The sequence below is a fragment of the Aptenodytes forsteri genome, unplaced genomic scaffold (genome assembly GCF_000699145.1).
Source record: "Aptenodytes forsteri isolate BGI_AS27 unplaced genomic scaffold, ASM69914v1 Scaffold26, whole genome shotgun sequence".
Taxonomy (NCBI): domain Eukaryota; kingdom Metazoa; phylum Chordata; class Aves; order Sphenisciformes; family Spheniscidae; genus Aptenodytes; species Aptenodytes forsteri.
Genome location: NW_008794125.1, coordinates 5,751,244 through 5,771,738, shown reverse-complemented (window position 1 = coordinate 5,771,738; position 20,495 = coordinate 5,751,244). Strand labels below are relative to the sequence as shown.

General features: G+C 41.5%; 1 protein-coding gene across 1 annotated transcript in view; it reads right to left on the bottom strand.

The window, feature by feature from the left end:
- Positions 1-390: 390 nt before the first annotated feature.
- ABAT (4-aminobutyrate aminotransferase) overlaps positions 391-20,495 on the bottom strand; it is a 46,524-nt gene continuing 26,419 nt past the window's right edge. The window contains exons 6-16 of the mRNA XM_009278050.2: positions 17,549-17,598; positions 13,046-13,126; positions 12,444-12,536; positions 12,019-12,081; positions 10,034-10,097; positions 9,190-9,338; positions 7,486-7,623; positions 6,016-6,183; positions 5,147-5,293; positions 3,919-4,030; positions 391-2,616 (exon numbers count right to left, since the gene is read on the bottom strand). Of these exons, the coding sequence (XP_009276325.1) occupies positions 2,495-2,616; positions 3,919-4,030; positions 5,147-5,293; positions 6,016-6,183; positions 7,486-7,623; positions 9,190-9,338; positions 10,034-10,097; positions 12,019-12,081; positions 12,444-12,536; positions 13,046-13,126; positions 17,549-17,598 (1,187 nt within the window). The 3' untranslated portion in view covers positions 391-2,494. The remainder of the gene's footprint in view (positions 2,617-3,918; positions 4,031-5,146; positions 5,294-6,015; positions 6,184-7,485; positions 7,624-9,189; positions 9,339-10,033; positions 10,098-12,018; positions 12,082-12,443; positions 12,537-13,045; positions 13,127-17,548; positions 17,599-20,495) is intronic.

Genomic DNA, 20,495 nt, shown 5'->3' with positions numbered 1-20,495 from the left:
AAGTGACCCTCGCCAATAGAGAAATTTGGAGTGTTCTTTTCCCTGTTTCTTCCTCACGCGTACTGAAACCTCTGTCTCTTGGTGGATTGGCAGATGCAGGTTAAGTACAATTGCCGTTTAAGTGCAAGGGGTAACCCTGATTTACTATTTATTTGTGTTGAAAAAAAAAAATGGGGGCTCTATTGTTTTAAATTTTTGGCTGACACTGTGTGGTACAGCAGTATCAAAAGGAAAAGAGAAATGTTCCTTGGCTTAAACACCATGGCAGTAAAATACAGCGGACGGTATGCATACAACATGTTTTTTGGAGGTTATCTTCATAAGAATATATTTAATATGCACTAATGATGCAGTTATGTATATACTAGGTGTAAAATAAAAAGTCCCGGAGAAGTTCAATTACAAATATTTTATTTAAGAATATTGATTACACATGAGATGTCATTTTTTATGAATCTGTGTACAGTTACTAGTTACACCATGAAGTGTAGTTAAGTATTTGTTTAAACATTTATTTGGCACTGTCCACAGTATGCTGTAAACAATATTAACTTTATATGCTTCAGCTGCAGTGCTTTCTATGTATTCTCTAAGATGATTTCATCAACATGTTGTACACAATTATACAGTTACTGAGTGTCAGTAAAAATTATAAAAACACCTAGAGTATTCATAATAAAAGTGAGGATGTGGTAAGACTTCTAATTACTGGACCTTTGCTTCTGTAAAAGTACAAGACTTGCTAGAGACATGTACTAAAACTACTGCACTGATATGTTGAACAAACCAATTCCCAAAACGCTGTCAAATACAGTTCTCGGTTTGACTTTCCTCTTGCTGATAATACACTTACGAGGACAGCGATGACAATGAGGTTTTCTTGAACACTAATTCACCAGTCCTTCCCCCAGATTTCTACCACCTCTGTTTAAAAACCTGCTCAGGTTCTGACCAGCTGGTACCAGAATTCTGGTTTCTGCAGAGAGGTTTACAGAAATCCCATTATTTTTAAGCTACCAGAAGTGAGTGTACTTGAGTTTCCCAATACCAGCACTCAAAAAATGAATGAGAAAACCATGATTAACACTTCAAAGCCGGTAAGAAACCCTTCACATTTTGGTAGCTGTATTAAACCTGTAAGTCTTTTAACTGCTCTGGCTCTTATTATGTACTTAAAAATTGTGGTCAGTTCCTAATAGGGCAACTGTAAAGTCCACTGTGGTCCCTGGTTTTTGGTGCACAACAGAGTGTTAAACTTAGTAAGCAAAATCCAGATGCTTGCTAGCCAAGAAAAAGAATAAAAGGCACCAGACCTAGTTCAAGTCAGCCTCAAGCAAACAGCAAAGAGTACATAGTAAAGAGACGTCCAAAACAATTCTCTGAAGAGAAACAAATTAATGAACCGTTGACACTTTTTGATCCTGTGGCTTTCTAGAAGATCTCTGAAGTATCAATGACTTGGAATTAACTATTAGAACAAAACCAGAATTACTTTGCATTATAAATGTGCAATTAGGACTAGGCCTTCACTGTAGTGGCTCTAATGTCAGGTAATGGCTAAGGTCAAGTAATTCTGATGTAGTTTTACAAAATACCTCAAGTATTCATGTAGAACTTGTAATAGATAAATTAATGGCTATTGTGTGTTATGGGCAAATGGTAAAATAATCTCAAATCATTCTAGATTGCTGACAGGTGGAAATAATGTGCTTCACATGATTCTCTAAGCTTTGCCAAATTACATACTTCAGGGTATAGTTTTCTCTGTACGAGTCTGATTGTAAGAGAAGTCAAAAGTTTTAAAATCCAGGATGAGGAAAAAAAGCACAAGTACTTCAGTTCCACTTACAGCGCTGCTCCTGTGGCTGAGTGCATTAGTGCCTCTGGAGCAGCATGTGTAGGCTGGACATAGCGTAGCTGATGGCATCCTGATCCCGTTGGTGTGGCAGACGTCTGTATTCAGGGGAATAAAGCTGGACATTATTCTGTAAAATACTGTACTTGGCAGGGGTGGAAAGCAGAGCTTTCCTTGAAACACCTATTTTATTCCAGCTACCATTAGAGAATGGCACTTTCTGTATGGCAGGCATGTGGCTTTACGTATTAGGCCATATTTGTTGCTGCTTCTGGACGCAAGAGTAAATCTGCTGGGATTACCTGTGAAAATGCACTGTACCAGGTCATATTTAGACAATCATATAGTCAGGGCCATGAATGTAGAGAGGACTCTGCAATTAATACGACCCAAGCCAGATAGACGGAGGGCCATAGCTTCTACAAATGCAGTGTGGGACAGCTGCATCATGTACCTGCTGGTGACCAGTACCAATGCTCCACCTGGGTCGAGTTTGCATGGAGCAGCTTGCCTTGGGCAGGATTACAGACAGAACACAAACCTTAGTTTATGACTTTACACTTATCTTGTAAGCAGAGAAGACATGAATTAATGCAAACTAATTTCATAATCAGCTGTTCAGTGCAAGGGAACTGCTTTTTACTTGAAATTTGCTAAGATGTCACTGAAAATGTTCAGAAAGAGGTGCGCATGATGATCCTTGAAGATCAGCGTTGGACGAAAACGAATCGATCTGTCGCCACAGCCTCCCAGCACAACACCTAAAACGAGAATAGAATAGGTCCTCTAGTCATTTCCATCTTTGCCAAATATCCAGAAAATGCAGGTCTCCAAACGAGGTTCACCTCACTGTGGAGGGCCAACAGAAGCTCCCCAAAGCACTGCTAACCACACAATGATATAGCACGTAGTCAGTGGTGCAAAGGGGCCTTGAGCTTCACAACAACTCAGAAGAACGCTGTGGGTGGCTGTAGCTGTTCTGTAAAACACTTGGAATGTTGGGACTAATCCCAACATCAATGGAAAGACTCCATCCAGCGCAGAGCTCAAACAGCATCTGACACTTCACAGCTGCAGTACTCTACTGGTTAAGTACCCCAATGCCAGAATAAGACACAGTAGGTTTGTTTGCAATTTTGTTTTTAATTACAAGAAGTTAAAATATCTCGGCGCTGGCCAACTTCTTCCTGCAGTACTTTAAATGTACAGTATTTTTTTTACCCCAAAATCAGTTAGTTCTTTGAAATGTTTGTGGGCAACAAAAATCCATACCATTGAGCTGAGCTTACCTTGCCTCTTAAGCATAGCCTTGGTTTACTATGAAACAAACAGCTTGCCTTCTCTCCCTGCTGGCTTAGTTTCCAAGAACAAAAAACATCAATGTCTTCTACGCTCTAAAATTTTGGTTTCACAATAGTTTAGATGCATGATGCCTGCTTCTTTCAAGAGATAAGAGTAACAGCAAAAACTGACAGCAGCAAACCCAGGGCCCCCACACAGTTAAATTCAAAGAGAATGTTAGGCTTCGGATCACGAGGTTCCCCTCCTGATGCCTGGGCTTGTCGACAGCTGGGTAAGAGTTCTGTAGTAAAAGAGGGATGTAGTTGTAGATCTGTGCCCATTTGAGGCAACTCATTGTATGTCATTATTAGGTATTCCATAAAATTCATAGTTGTTCTCCCTGTGCTTCCTGAGTGACAGTTACATTAACTTTCTTCCAATTTTCCTGATGTGTTTCTACAAGTAAGCCATGCCTAGGTGCACCTAAGGTCACTGCAGAGGACTATGAAAGCGATGTCACAAAAACTCCTGCCCTAGATATATCTCTTCCAGTAACGTTAGACCTAGAGAGAAAGGTAAACGTACACACCATGCAACGGACTGGTCTGATGTCTCTGAAAAATACAAGTATTTCCAGAAAAGCCTAAATACAGCTTTGTTCATAATTTCACTGCTGTCCTCTGATATTGTAGTACACATACACCATATGAAAAAGGAGAATTTAAAGCATTACATATGCTCTGTTTGTCAGTTGAAGCTGATCCACACACAAACTTTCTTACCTTTGTTTCTGGCTATTGTAATTAACTTGTTTCTAGTTGCATCATTTGGAGTGTCAAACGAACAGAATGTTCCTCTTCCTCTCACTCTGCTGATAAGATGAGGGTAACGAGCCTGCAAAGAGAGGTGAGGAGGTATGCATGGCGGCTGCTGCAGCAGAGGGCACCTGGTGGCAAGCTCTGCTCTGCCAGGCATTCTGCCACATGGAAACCTTGCTGCCTCCCTCCTCCGTTCTGGTGGAGTGGAGCTATCACACAGTCTGGATTTCTCACATAACCTTGTGTCCCGTTCACCCCTTCCTGACAATGGTCTGAATAGCCGTTAGACTGCAGAGCCCAACAGCAGGCAGGTTCTCTCCTCACAAAGCAGGTAAACATCTGAGCAGGAAGCGAGAATGAATTTGCACCCCTGAGCTGGGTCAAGTAAAATCCTTCTTGGAGCCTCCTGAAGCGAGTGTAAAGCACCTCACATCTAAAACGCACTCCAGGAAAACCTGAGCATAAATAATCTGGAATGGGGCTAGAAACCAGCTCGTTCTTACGCTGCACTAAGACGCTTGCTAGTATTATCTGCTTCACTATCAGTTACAATCCTCATCTTTTAAAAGAGCAACCTTTTTTGGATTATAATTTTTTTGTGTTCTCTGCCTTGAAGTTGTGGAGAGAGCAGAGACTGTATTTGGGCTTATCCTGCACTAGCGGTGCACAAAGTGCCTTTTGAGAGGTGAGATCTGAAATGCCTGGCTGATTTTCCTTCTCATGTGGGGCTCCATCGTTGAAGCTGTGAATGAATTGCTCTTAGTCAAGGGAATGAAAGCTACAATTTTCTTGTTTCAACAGCCCAATGGAACTGTAACAAAATATGAAGGCACTTTCCTTTAAAAAGAACTTTTGGGACAATGAAATGCTAGCTGCTTGTGATAACAGAGACTTCTAGCAAAATAGTTTAACTCGCTGCAGTTCATACCTTTAGATATTTTGGGGGGGGTCACCCTTTATTTTGGATTAAACTATATAAAACCAGCATCCTGAAGTCAGTAGAAGAAAGTTTACTTCAATTCAAAACGGGACACAGTTATTCAGGCTTGCATTGAAGTATCTAAACCAGCAAGTTATGATTACGATCTGGTCCCCAGCTGGAGTTCCTCAATCCAAGTGTTTAAACTGGATTAGGTCAGATCCTACCTGATCAGCAAATTTCTCCTTATCTACAATCCTTCCAGACGTTTACCTGTAAATCCAGCAGCCCGGTCAGTAGTGCTTTCCCGGCGTGGGTTGCATTGTTTAGAAGGTCTTCTCTTTTAATAACCTTAATGACTTCAGCAAGCATAAGGTTCTTGGATGGATCTCCAAGCCAGGTATTAAAAATCCGATAGGGCTTGGGAAAAGGTGGAAAGAGAGTTGTGGAACATGTTAAACAGGCAAATCACTATCATAAAAAAAAGCAAGCCATCAAACTGGTAATGCAAAAATCGGGTGTATGAAAAAGCATGCACTAATCTCACCAACCCCCTTTTTTTTGTTGGAAGAGCAAAATACAGCTGCCCTGCTGAGCAGAAACAAAGGGCAACTACTTTATGCTACAAATTTAGCGCATTCTGTCTTGCTGCTCTGACATCTCATTGAAACATGGCTATAGATGACACAGAAATCGCATCATGTGTATGGGTTTTACATTCAAGGTTTATGTTCTCCCCCAATTTTTTTTTTTCATTTATTACACCTAAAATATCATTAATGTGAAGAAGAAGTCTTGCTGACAGAATCCGTAATGCTGACACACAAGCTCTGAAGCTGCCTTACGGAAAAGGTGTCGGTTTGTGGTTGGATTTTGTACTGAAGGTTAGTTCATTAGGCTAAACCCAGTTCTCCACTCTCTCCCACCACCTTTATGACCTTTGTGACTGACAGCAACTGGAATACAAGTGAAGAAGTGACAACAACTTTTGTGTAAGCACAGAGCAAGTATCCATGAAATAGCAGCTCCATCTAGCTGAACCTGCATTACTGAAGGAAAGCTCGTCTCTCCCATGGACATTACAGTTACCCGTGAATGGGCCACCAACTAGCACAGAGTTCAAGTTTCACTGAAAATCTTACAGCATTTGGCCTGAACTCCTCTTTGTGGAAAAATCCTCCTGTCATCATCTTCTTACTGAATGTTACCACATCAGCTGGGTCATCCAGGCCCCAGTGTTCATGTGCCCAGAATTTTCCTGTGCAGCCACCTCCTGTCTGCACCTCATCCACCAAGAACGCACAGCCATGCTGCGGAGATGGATGTAAAGAGCAGGGAATGTGAGTCCGCATTTCCAAAATAAAAATACCTCCCTTAGTGAACAGATAAATACAAGCCAATTACATGCAGCATCCCCCCATACCAGTGCCACTCACTGTGCACTAGATTTCACAATTAAAAATTCAGCTGTTTTTTCAGAAAGGCACTAGAAACATATTTTCTACCTAAATTCACAAACAAAGTACATGTTTTTATATAGTCTTGAACATTTCTAGAGCATACCTGAAAACGTCTGGGAGGAGTCTGGGTGGCATTTTCAAAGCCTCTGAGGGAAGCAGAACATAATTTCTAGGAGTTTTGTTTGTTTTAAACAAGAAGTCTCTGCCTCCAATCCGAGTCAGGCATTTGTGGCACAAAGGCAATACCAGCAGCATGATCTGTTCAGTTTACGGGCCTAAAATGAGCTGCCTTTTCAGATGAGTCTGCTGAAAGAGCTACTCATTTTAGCTTGCACCATGGGGTTTTTTATGTGAAGGACTATTTTGTTGAAAGTTTGGGACATGGAGATCGAGCTATATCATGATACTGTAATTAAAAACAACTGGTAAGTACTTTTGGCAGCATCTCGTTTTAGACAAGGCAAACCTTTTCCTTTCACCTTATTTACTGTATCACCCTTGCATGAGCAGCTGTTAACAATGGGGAAAGCTGCTTTTTCTCATGGCAGAACAGAATTTTCCATGTCACCTATGCTCTTCTCTGTAAGCACACAAATGTTTTGAGGGTGAAAAAAGCATGGAGTAGGTCTTATTGAGGGTCGTTGCTTCCAAACAGGTAACTTCACATTCCAAGTATCAAGACATATGTCCTTTTCATTGTTTTATTGGAACATCAGCACTTACGGTTGGACTCAGTTTATTTCAGCTTTTTTTTGCAATTAAAAACAAATATGTCAACAAAAAGTTACCCTTTTCCAAACCTGCCTCTTCTGAAATTGTTTGAACACCCTCAACAAATGGGCATTATCATTTAAAGAACACTTCTGTGAAATCCATAGTTAATGAATCAGAGTAATTTCTCTCTCACTTGGACATTAGAAGAAAATTTATTGGACGGAGGAAACCACTAGGTGTGCATCAAATGGAAGAGAAAATACTGTGCTGACAAGGGTTTCCTTGTATCGGAGTACGTGTACATAACTACCCCAGCTGCTACTAAGGAGGCCTGCGAAGCTCTCAAAGTGCCTGGGGCAGGGGGGAAGGCCTCTGGAGACACCAACAACTATTTGCATGCTTAGCTACCACTGAGCGAACAGTGAAATGATTGATTACCTTTCTGGCAATATCTCGTAGCTTTCTGAAGAAGTCGTCTGAAGCATGATTGTCCCCACCCTCTGACTGTATTGGTTCTATAATGATCCCAGCCACAATCTTCTTCTTTTTCCTGTACTTTACAATCAGGTCTTCCACCTGTAAATCAAACATTTATGGTACATTCTCCTTTCAGGACATTCACACATTTCCTCCCAGAAAGATTAAATCTCAGCAACAGAACTTGAACTTTTCATAGACATTCCTGGCTATAAAGGTGTCAGGAAGCGTAAGGAATTAACAAGTAGTTCCTCCAGGATTTAACACTGCCCTCTTGTTCCTGAATAATGCTTAAGTTTAAATCATATCCTAAACACATTGTAACTAGTTGCATATTTATCTACAATGTGTGAAAGCTTTAGCAAATTTCAGCTGAAAGTATGGTGGAAACCACTGTAGCTTGCTATGCCAGTGCTGTCATTCTACCTAAGCAATATAGAAGAAAACAGATTTTGTGTCAGAAAACAAAACTCAGCTAATGTATTAAAGAAGGTAATCTGGTAAATTTGCTTTTTCTAGTCACCCACTTCAGACACTTTAAAATTCATCAGATGAAATAGTGCAGAAATCCTGTTGCTGATAAGGGGCTTACAGAGAAGTTTTAATTAACCCTGTAGCGCTAGTTGCTGCGATTAGTAGTGTCATCTGTACTTGAAATACCACTGACGGCTTTCAGGGCCCACAACCTCTGTAGGCTGTATAAAGCAATGGCTTCCAAAGGGTGCCAGTAAGCCAATTTGCAGACTTTCAAACAAAGCATTCGGCTTTTTATTTTGTTTTTTAAAATAATGGCTTCAAGTCTGTGGATTGATTTTTTGCATCACAATTCCTCCTCCCACCCCCAGGCTTATTGTGGAGCAAACACAGGGAAGCAGTTTGCTACGCTTTCCATTTTCTCTGAAGTTAGGCGGGTTTGAATGAGAAGTCTCTTGGATCCAGCTCTGCACAGCCATCCAGAGTGCTGCTGTGCTCCCTTCAGCACACCACAGCCCCCTCCTCTGTAGTCGGTTATGATGCTCCAGATGGTGCGCTATTTCGGTTCCAGTCACAGGGCACACCGTGCCTTGCTCCCCACCACCGGCTGTCAAGAGTGAGCCCTTGCACGTGACAGATCCTGGAGCCCAGTGAGCCCAACAGGGAGTCCCATGGTTCTGGCACCCGGAGATGGTTTGCCTCCCTTAGACTCTGTTGTGCCCACCTTTCCTTTCTCCTGGGCTAGGGAAGGCACACGGTCCCTGCCCACTCACTCCCTGCAGCCATAGGTAGGACCAGAGCTTTATGCCGGAAGGCTACCACAGACAAGCTGAAAAACCTGAAATGTTCTTACAGGTTCTCTTTGCAGAGGATTATACACACTGTGCTCTCTCTTAGCCCACGTCCCTTTGCAAGCTCTGGCAGACAAGTTCACTGTGATACAACAAACTTCTCCTGCGTGTGAAATTTCACTTTGGTACGATTCACGTAGACCTCTAATTCACAGTAAGCTGGCTGTTCTTCTGAAAGGCAGGGACAAACTTCTGACCGTAAACAACAGCGAATGCTGTTTTAATCACATGCTGTTTCAATCCCTGAAAACATTCTTTTAGTGAAAAGCAGCTAATCCTACTAACACCATTCATTATTTCAAAACAAAAACAACAGAAAGCTGCCAGCGAATTTTTTTACCTCCTCTAAACAACGGGCTTCTTCCTGTTGATTCTCTTTCACGAAGTCTTCCAGAGGATACTTCAGCCTTGGAAATGGAGCAATAGGCCAGTCCAGCGATGGAATGTCCAATTTGTGAATTGCTTTAGAGTGAGTTGTAGCTAAGCAACCTAAACCCAGAAAAGCAAAAATTAAAATAATACCTGTCTAGGAACAATACAGGAAAAAGGCTACCAAGAGGTGAAAAATTGCCTGACACCAGGACTGTAGAATTCTCTTAATTGCTCTATGTTTTTACTTTATTTTCTGAAATACTGCGTAATTAGATTTAGTCAAGCTTAAGTGGATTGCTCTAGCTTTTAAGCATCAGTTTTCACATGCACTGTTCCAGAAGAACAGGAAAACCTCTGTCAGTCTCAACAGGATGCTGAGACGAGATGGGTTTCACCTGTCCAAAGACAACTCCTCATAAAGCTCAGAATTACAGCACTCTTGGGTAAAACATGTTTAGAACAGGGATTGACCTGATGTAAAATGGTAAAAATGAGTGACATCTTGTTTGTATATTGTGGTGATTTTACGCCAGCGATTTTTACTAGTGTAGACAGGAAACCTTGGATTCAGAATGAAAATAAGAGACCTTCTGAAAATAAATTTTAAAAAAATACAAAATTAATTCCCACTGTCACTCAAATACTGGTGGGGCTTCCAAGGTAAACCTTCAATAAACCTACAGCTTCTCCACCGGTACTATCTGTCTAAGGAAAAAACCCACCTTTTAGAAACTACAGCAAGCTGACAGCTCACTGCAGCGGCTGAGAGGAGGGAAAGGGAAGGGAGGTGTTGCCGGCAGTGCTTTGCTTACCCAGGGTCCTTCCGTGGAAGCCGCCCATGAAGGAGAGCATGGCGTAGTCGGGGCAGCCGGGGGGCTGCAAGCAGAGCAGACAGGCGGGCAGTCAGCGTGCGGTGCTGCAGGCAGGTGGCCCTGCCGCCCGCGCAGCTGCGGGCGCCTGACGCAACCCAGACACAAACCTACGGCCAGAGCCCAGTGGGACGGCTGGATCCAAGCTGCTGCCTCTCACAGCACGCTGATCGGTTTCCTCCTCAACCATCAGGCACCGCAAATTGTTATATTTACCCATTTAAACAAATACATTTGTTGTCCCCTAAAAACTGCCTGACCTCCTGAAATACATCACTAATACTAATGAATACTTGGCAATTTATACTGTATCATAACACCACTTCACACATGAGCTCACACAAAGGCTGAACATTCAGTACCATCAGCCCCTTTTTGTACAAACTACTAGCACACGTGTACGGGGTGGCCGAGCCCAGGCGTGGCGTCGGGGGCTGCGGGGGCTCTGCAACTGCCTGACCTCCTGAAATACATCACTAATACTAATGAATACTTGGCAATTTATACTGTATCATAACACCACTTCACACATGAGCTCACACAAAGGCTGAACATTCAGTACCATCAGCCCCTTTTTGTACAAACTACTAGCACACGTGTACGGGGTGGCCGAGCCCAGGCGTGGCGTCGGGGGCTGCGGGGGCTCTGCGAGGAGGCCCGGGGGCTCTGCGAGGAGAGGCTGGGGCTGCCCCATGCATTCCTGATGACTTGCTGTACCAAGAATGAGAAGGAACCATGACAAAAGACATGCAAACTGTATACTATCTGGAATTTAATAAAAGGATATACTTGGGCTACCCCCCCCCGCCCCCTCTAAAAATACAAATTCTCTTTCTTTATGCCTCTTCTCTTATCCTGCAAGTGAGAGGATTGTCATCACTTACACACTCTGTTTACACCTTTAGTCTTGTACCCCACACTCAGCTACAGGGTCAAGGCTCCAATATTTGTAACTGGATTCTGGAGGATCCCCCCCCAAAAGGGGGATGGAGTTGCCCTCTCAAATCCATCCCCTGCCCCAACTGTAAGGAGAACTCAGACAATTAGCTCAAAGAGGAATCCTCATGTTTAGATAGCTAAACTTGGACAAAAAGTGATCATTAGTTTTACAAGTCTTTGGTCATCTTAAAAAATTCCTGTTCCTTCAGGCCATGATGCGCCATCCTCTTATTTGTATTGGCACAGCCATCTGTCTGACCATGCTGTAAGCAACATCACAGAACTTAAAAAATAATTCTGAAGATAGACAAAACAAAAAAAAAGCCCCTATAAGAACCCTCCTCATTTTTAAAGCCAAATGAGTTCCCTAATCCCATGTGAATTAATGGAATGCTTGCCACTACAGAAGTGCTAAAGATCAGGCTGGAACCAGCAGGTTATTAATTTTTAACATGTTTATCTCAAAGAGGAGTTTTTTGCTATTACGTGTTAAGATTTGTGACTGGCAAGAGCAAGACCACCTCAGTTGAAGGTGAATAGGACTTCAGAGGTTTATCAGCTGCATCTCAATTTCCTCATCCTGCCTGTTGTTAACATTTAGTCAGTCAAATTTTAACCAACCCCTTGATCAGTTTTAAGCCATAAAATCAAAACTTCTGAAAAAAAATTAGGTCTGTTGTTATTATTTGTAAACTTTTCCATGTATTAATGATTTCCATGGACCCATCCATCATGTGGGCCCCTCTCTAGCAAATGATATGTCATGAAAAAAGGGAGATCTTCCCAAGATTCACAACTGGGAAGGATGCAAAAGAATACAAGCAGCCGGTCTTGATATTTGTTGGGAGCAGTTCGTATGTCACCATTTCCTAAATTTACAAAACCGAGATTCCACTTCAAAGATAGTAAAGCCAATTTTTCCTCCCAATCTTTCCTTATAAACCCAAGCCAAAGGTACATCTGTAGGTGTGGTAAAGAACAAATGTTACCTGGTTAATCATGCAAGATTCCAGTTCCTCTTTTGTGACATTGTTATGGCCCCTCTCCTTGTTCTGCAAAAAAACACCAACCAACAGATAGTTTTCCTGTAGTGTTAACCAGTGCATTTACAGCTGAACCACAAATTAGTAATGCTGGTATTCCAAATTAGAGCCGATGAAGACACTGACTGTGGCTCTTACATACTGACTGCATTTTCTTTATTTCCTTTTCTTTATAATTTCTAAAGTTGTGTCAATATAAAGTGAAAGCTTAGATGAAGACTTTTTAATAAAGATTTTATACTAGGTTGAATATAAATAACATCATTAATAAGACAACCTCCAAGCCTTACTTTGTTTTAAAGTAACAGTTCTGATGGTGAATAAATACTCATTTCTACATCTAAACCTACAAAAAAAAATATTTTACTCACTCTGTACCACATAAATACTGCTTTAAAGGCATTTTCATTAGAGCAGGATCCGCAAGACATGGTGATCACCTGTGGCAGGCCCTTAGGAGCCACCTGTCAACGAAGACAGAAAATTACTCCAAAATATTAAGCACAAGTATAGTGCAAAGTGATGATAATACTGATCAGTCCTTAACATCATGAGCTTCAGTAAAATGGGAGATCAACCGTGCCTAGGATGAGGAAAGCCAATTTCAACTGCAGCCGAGAGGGCTCGACTCAGTTTCAGTCCCAAGGATCTTCAAATTTAAATCAAGACAAGCAGAAGCCACTTACTCCACTATCTCTTATGAAAGCACCGTGAACAGAAGTTAGTGAAAATGTGTTTTCTCATCAGTTCTTGAATCCAGAATGAAAGAGGCAGTATCTGTGCAGAGCAGACACGTCACTCTCTCTTCAGCTGTCAAGTCGGGGAAAAAGGTTCGACCTCATTACTTGCAGTGGGAAGGCAGGTGGACAAACAGCTAATCTGTAATGTTCCCTATTAAAATCCGTAACATCCCTTGATATGCCCGTGTCCCTAAACAGAACATGGTAACTCATCACTGCTATCTCAAACTTACTGATAACAAAGATTCCTTCAGTCTTTCTGCAAAGTTCTCTGGAGGTAAAATCCCTAGGGCAGGTCTGTTGATAAAAGTGCTCTATAAAGACAAAGGAAGAGAAATTGTTAGGTTTTACTACCACATGAAAAATATCATGTTGGTATCAAGGCAGTTACATTTTATTCTAATTACAAATACCAACCAGAAATTTGTAGTTGTGGCACAAGGAGTTTTAAAACAGGGAATAATATTCATGTCTATGTTTTTCTGCCTAATCTTTAATAGTTCATTCTTGCAGGACACCTTAGAAAAGGTGCATGCTAACTGATACTGACACTTCCTCTTCAATACTGCCATTTTAGTTGCTTATACACAGGAAATACACTTTAAAATCTTAATTACTTGCCTTCGGTTTGAGTAGCTAAATCTAAATTCAATTAGGATAGCAGCACTTTCTTCCTTGCTGAGCTTCAAGACAGACCATTTCAGAACGCTGTGCTTATAAACATCCTCCAGATACGATTACAATGGGATTTGGGGGAACAAGACAAAGGTAAACGTAAAGGATAGGGGCTACATCTGAGAAAGATAACACACATGCAAGGACCAGCAACACAACATTACAATAAAATAGATTCCTGACAAAAAACTTGTGCACACAGGCGTGCTGCCTCCCTTCCAGACTCCTCCGGCATGTACTGTAACGGGCAGTGCAGTGAGGAGATCGGTGAGAAGCTACCCCTGCATGTTATTACCTCACTACTCAGCAACATGCGTTTCATCAAGCTCAAGAACACTGACCATGATACATCCAGACATGTTGGTGAAATTCCTTTTCAACCGTGTACTGTTTTCATGAAGCTTGCTGATTTGCAGGTAAGTATTTCCCATTCTAGGGCCTTCACTTTGCACAGTCACCCTTCGCAGTGCCTCAGCCTGAATTGTAGGTACATTCTTTATTGTGCATTACAGCAGCAGATTTCTAGCTTCCCAGTTCTCCTTTCCATTTCCTGACTGAGGTCTGACGTGGACCAGGAGCCACTCATGCTGAAATAGTCTTCACAGATGCAAGGCGATCCCTCCTAACAGTGGAATTCCATCGCCTACCGGGAAACTACCTGGTTGAACTCATGTCTGCTTCCCAGAATTCTTTTCTCTAACCATTCCTTTTCCCTGTCTGTCAGCAGAACTGAATCTGTGTTGCTGCAAGAGCCTTGGCAATCACAGAAGTGGCTACAGGAACGCAGCCTCTGAGGGGGTTTTTCCAGAGCTGCTCTTTAGAAACACCTGTGTGGGCAACCTCCCATACCTATGTGGAGGTTACTGAGAAGATGGAGCCGGGACATAATCAAAACACGAGAGGTACTGATTTGGGTATAAGGAAAAGCTTCTTCACCAAGAAAACAGTGCAGCAGTGGAACAGTTGCCCAAAGAGGTTGTGCAGTCTCCCTCCTTGGAGGTTTTCAAGACCCCCCAGATAAAGCCCTGAGCAACCTGGTCTGATCTCACAGCCAACCCTCTTCGAGCAGGAGGTTGGGCAAGAGACCACCTGAGGTCCCTTCCAACTTGAATTGTCCCACTGGTCCTATGAACTGGCCATATCAGGATTCACACCTTTGAGAAAGGTAATTTTGGTGTCAGTGAGCAGCAGCTGGTGGGAAAGCTGAGCCTGCTGCCCACACAGGCGTTTCTAAAGAGCAGCTCTGGAAAAACCCCCTCAGTCTCCCCAGTCCACTAACGGAGATGAATTTGTCATGTTTATGCAATGAGTTTAAATTAAGTGTCATGGATTAAAATTGATGCATCATTGCTCTTAGTCTTTGTAGGTAAACTTATTTGATTCACAATGTGCTACTTTTTATTTTAAATTAAATATGCTCAGAAAAGGACAAGCTCAATAAATTTGCCAACTGCAAAGCAGCAGCATTTGCCCTTTTTTTTTTGTTTCTTGTTTTTCTTCTTGTTGTTGTAACAAGTCATCGTTGAAATTAAAGGCCGAGCTTCAATGACTTAAGTCTTTATGGGTCTCCAGAGGGGACAGACTGCCTCCCCCAAAACATTTGTATTTTCAGTGCAACTCAAGCTTGCACATTTACCAGCGTCCTTCAATCTTTTTCCTCAATACATTCCTCATTTATTCAGATGTGTGGACCACAACAAGAGGTGTGAATGGTCACACTGTACCTGTAAGAACACTTCACCAGATTTCTTAGGGAAAACCAAATATCACACAAGATAGAACAGAGTATGAGCTAGGACTTTGTAACTTGTACAACTGTGTTACTTCCAAAACAATGTTTGTTTCAACAGACTCAAGCTTAAAAAAAAACAAACTAAGCAAGGATGTTACTGACAGACTAACACAAAGTTTTTGTTTTGTATGAGAAATCGAACTTGACTTTTTATCTCAGTTTAGAAGTAAATTTTCATATAAAGTTAGAGATAAGAGACCATAAATTTGTTGTGAATTTGATTATGGACTGTCACAGTCAATTGACAACATTTGCCATTAAGCAGAAAAGTGTATTTTTCTTTGGTTGTTAATGAGATACTCAGTACTGAGAAAAACAGAACATCGGCATCAAGCTGCTACGGTCTCAAATGAACGGGTGCATATCCTGTTCCTTATAGCTGGCTATAAAGATGGTACATGGAGCATTACAAACAAAAAATCCCTACCAGAAAACACCGATCCCATCGTTAACATTAAACGAGGGCCCTACCTCAGTGTGTATTACTCAAAAAAAAAGTACTTTCACAATAAAGCTGGCACTTCATCTGCAGTCAGACCCCAGCACACGCTCCTGTCTGCAGCGGGGTTTGCACAAGTTCTGGCTCTTCACAGCTCTCTGGCCTCGGCACTGCAAAACTTCACTGCAGAACTGCCATCCTGCCTACACTGTGCCCAGGCTAAAGCCTGCCAGAAATCCTAAGTGGGCAGTCAGGCGCAGACTAATAGGTTTAGTGCCACCCTCTCCACTGAATTAGCGCAGGTTTCGGAAATCGGAACAGGGTACCAATAACATCTTTGATGCTCACGTGGGAGAGGGGGGTCCTGGTTGCACCGTTCGTTTTGGACTTTGGAGGCAGTTCCTTTTACTGCAGGCTTCTAGCTGGCAGCCTGTTAACTTCCCTTTTCCAGTGGACAAATTGGCAACTGCCACCAGACGGTAGGTTTTTGTGGTTTTGGTTTTTTGTTGTTTTGGGGGTTTTGTTTGTTTGTTTTTTAAATCTGACTTTGCCCACTGCTGCATTATAATGAAGGTATTGTTATCTCCTCAGAAATAATTTTTACGAGTTAATGTAAGTATTTAGAAATATTAGTGCTTCCATGATATCCGGATCTGCCTTTGATAACTCCAGCATTTCTAGCTCTGGTGGTTTTTTTTAAAAACTTGATGTATTTTAGTTCTGGGGAAGGCAGAATTTCTCATCCTGAAGAAATGAGAACTCCATAAAGCAAATCAGCTCAGGGAACTCAAATGTCTGCACTTCTTTGACATGCTGGCTCAGGATTTACACTCTGCTGGAGTGAGCCAGCAGGCTCTTTAGGAAGGGGAATGCAGGTATGAGAGGGAACTGGCCCACACTTGAGCTATGCCCTTGCAGGCAGCGTGGACACCTGTTACCGGTTTCCAGAACCAGGGGCTCAGTCAGTGAAATCAGTACAACCAACATGGATCTACTGGTGTGCAGTCAAAAGCCAGTGAGCTCAGTTTATCCACGTCCTGTACACATAAGCTATTGTGCCAAAAAAAGTTACAATTTTAAAAACTGCAAAAAATCATTATGGAATCCAAAACTTCTGTCCAAACAGTGAAAAAATGAAGCTTGAAATAGAATGCAACTTCATTTCAACAACTTCCATAATTTAATCCAGGTTATTTCCAGTCACTATCAGTATACTGTTAGGGAAAACAGGAAGATACTTTATTTAAGAAGCAGTTAACTCTGTTTTGAAATAATCCTGTTGCTCTAGTCTAATGATTTTAATTTTTCAAGGACATGTCAGTGGTTTAGTCAACTTAGTACTTAGGAGATGGGAACCAGTCGCTACCCCCCCAAAAGAAAACCCAACCACCCACAACATTCCGGATTTAGGGAACCATTTTCATATTCAAAATACTGTATTCTCTCTCAAGGACTTATGCTTGCTTTCAGGCTCAAAAATCTTCACTCAAGAACATTTCCAAAATGATTAATTGGAAACACTATGCTTGAACTATGACTTAAAACTGGCTGCAAACTTATCAAGTGCTTGCATCACCCACATGTTTGCTTCTTGTAAAGCTTCACAGAGGTTTTGGTGTTGTCTTAAACACTACACCAAGCTCTTTTCATCTAGTGAGAAATAAAGAAAGCAGACCCTACCATACTTCAAATTGAATCATTAAGCATTCATTAGCAGTAATAAAAAACTGACAAGGTATGGCTTTCATTAGAATTTAAAAAAAAAAAAAAAAACCCTGCCACAAGGAGGGAGAAGATTCTTTCAAGTACTTAATGTTTTAATTCACTTACCAAGTTCTGTGGCTGCTGTAGAAGCTTTATCAGAGAGGGATGGCTGTAACCTAATTAAAAAGAACAAAGAAAGAAAACAGTTATTTCTATCTGGTTTCAATAAACTCATGTAAAGCATAACCTGGAGAATAACCTTAACTTAATGCTTAACTGTTTCTGTGTAACTTGTGTACATTTTAACTATTAATAATAGAACTTCTTTTGAAGTAGGACAAACCTCTCTTCTTTTACAAAATATATTATCTGGAACTTTGGTACAAATTTTGTGTCAGGCGATAGCAAAACATATTTTAGTACTGAAAGTTAAAAATGTAATACAAAAATAAATGAACATGACATGGATCTTTTGCCTGATAGGGCCTGATTGAAACATCATAGTTTCTACCAAGTACTGCGGGACCGACATTATTAAATGCTTGCTCGCTCTCCTTTCTAGGTTCCCCACGTATATTTGGTTTCTCTGTAGTACAACGTGTGAACCTCTCCCTCAATTAAGAGCAGAAATCACTTTCTGCCAATGCAGCTCACAAGCCACTGTTTCTCTTAGTCACCATTTAGCTGTGGTATAGAAGCGTCTCCAGTTTCTCCTGCCTGAAGCAGGCTGCTTACTGTGCTCGCTCACCGTAACCCTGACCTGCTTGACTTACATGGCTCCCACTGAGCACCGACCACCCAACGTGCATTTCAGAAACAGCTTCTGACACCCTGAACCACAGAGGGACGCTCCCCATGCAGCTGTGGCCACTTACAGTAGCTGATGCTACACTTCTAGTCTCACAGCAATTTTTACCCTCCTTGAATATCAGACTGATTATTCCTAACAGAGTAACAGAGCTTTTTTCCCCCCAGTGGTGCTTTTTAACTGATTGGATTTTTCCTCATTGTAAAATCAACTTAGAAACACATATTCCCCCCTTTATGCTTTTCTTCCATGCAGTTCCCCAGCCTTTGGCAGCTGACCATAAGAAATAGACAAGCAAAAATCCACATATTTACCAATTTCCCAAAGAAAGCTCATTTAGCAATTGTAATTTCAGTGCATGATAATGTACTAACAAAATATCAGCAAGGGCTTTTTGTCCCTCAGGGGACACAGCCGGATGGTGCAGGGTAACCTTACAGCACAGCAGTGCTGTTCTCAGAGATGGTTTTTCATTGCTGGTGCGTGCAATGAGCACATGTTCTGGCAGACCCAGCAGGGATAAGCCCTGGGACTTCAGAATCTTGCCAATGGCTTGACAGCACTCCTTGACATCTGTCGCAGTTGGATGGCATTCATCACTGCTACCCTCTACAATGCTATCTAAACACTCTCTCTGTGCAAGACGCTGCCAAACTTGTTTTGAGATGTGCATGTACTGGTCTCCACATTATCTAGGCTTTCGCTTACATATGCACGCTCACATTTATTTATGAAGATGCATATTCTATCCCTGCATACTGCAGATGTTCATGCGTGATCCTTAACAATCCTACCAGCAGGAAGAGGCTGTCCACATAGACAGCCATACACTTGAAACTCAGGGACTAATAAGCACCCAAATCTCTAACCCGCCACAACCCATTAGTTATTCCAAGACATCTGTCTGGAAATCTTTCCTTCTCAGTCACAGATTTACATACCTCAGCTGTGCATCACCATAAAAAAACCTGTTTGATAAATTGCTGTCTCGTATTAAAGAAGGAGATTCTGCACTTTTCACTTTCTCTCAAGACCAGTTTTTTTTTTTTCCTTCCTGTTTTCCCTACTTTGACAAACTTTTAGTTGGAAAAAGAGGCAACAATTTATCCTTTTTACCCAGAAACATCAAGATACTAAGGATGCTTCAGGTTTAACACAACAAAGGTGCTTAATTTATACCCATTGACATTCTATGGGATAACTTGCTTGCTTACAGAAACCAACATATATCTTTTTTATATTTTTAGGTTTGGCGATTTAAAAAAAAAAAAAAAAAGTCTTCACCAAAGGAGCCCAGAAAATTTCATTTTAAGCCTGATTTCTAATGTATGAAATGCCAAAGCCAGAGATTAACATCATCTTTTATATTCCCTTGTAGAAACAGTTGGAAACCTCATCTTCCCTACTGCTCAAGAAGTCAGACGGCTCTAATTTTATTACAAAAGCTTACCAAGGCTCTGTACTCCTCATTCTAGTTGAATGACAATAGCCCTGATTATCCTGTCTGAGCAATGGAGCATTAGGCTACTGCGTTAACAAATCAATTATAAATTCTGTTTTGAATATTTTAGTTCAAAACAAGGAAATATCCAGATTGTTCTAACTGCACGTTGTGCTGCAGAGAATCTGTTAAAATTATTATGAAGATAATACAAGCAGTTATTTGGGACACAGACAGCTAAATCTGCATTGCATCTGCTGTCATGGGAAGAATTGTTGTTAGGCTAGAGGGAATGACACAGTTGAAAGCTGTGTCACTGAGAGCTGTGCCTGTGGCTACTGCTGACAGCACCTTTAAGAGTATATATATTGTTTTAGAAATCTCAAAACTAAACTTTACAGAAGTTTTTTTATAAATAGCTACCATTGCTTAGGAAGCTTAACCATTACCTCTGGCATTGCTTGTAAAAATGTGTAATTCTGTTGCTGGTGTTAAGATGCATGAAGAACGCCGAGATCTTTGCATCTTCTCTTAGGTAACACAGATTCCAGGCTTCTCTTACCCATAACTTATCCTCTCCCGCCCACACAAGACGTCTCTCCTATTCTCTCCTCTTCAGGCCGAGTGGCCCGGTCTTCCTCCCAACACTCCCTGGTCCGCTGGTGCATCCTCAAACAGGCCCCAGTGCAACAAGAGAGAATCCTTAAAGCCCGACTCTTTCTAAAAGAGTAGGTCTGCGTGTAGAAAGATGCTGAACTGGTATGTGGGTTCATAGTCATAAAACTAACACCAGGAAGAACTAAATGGTTAAATAACTATGGTAG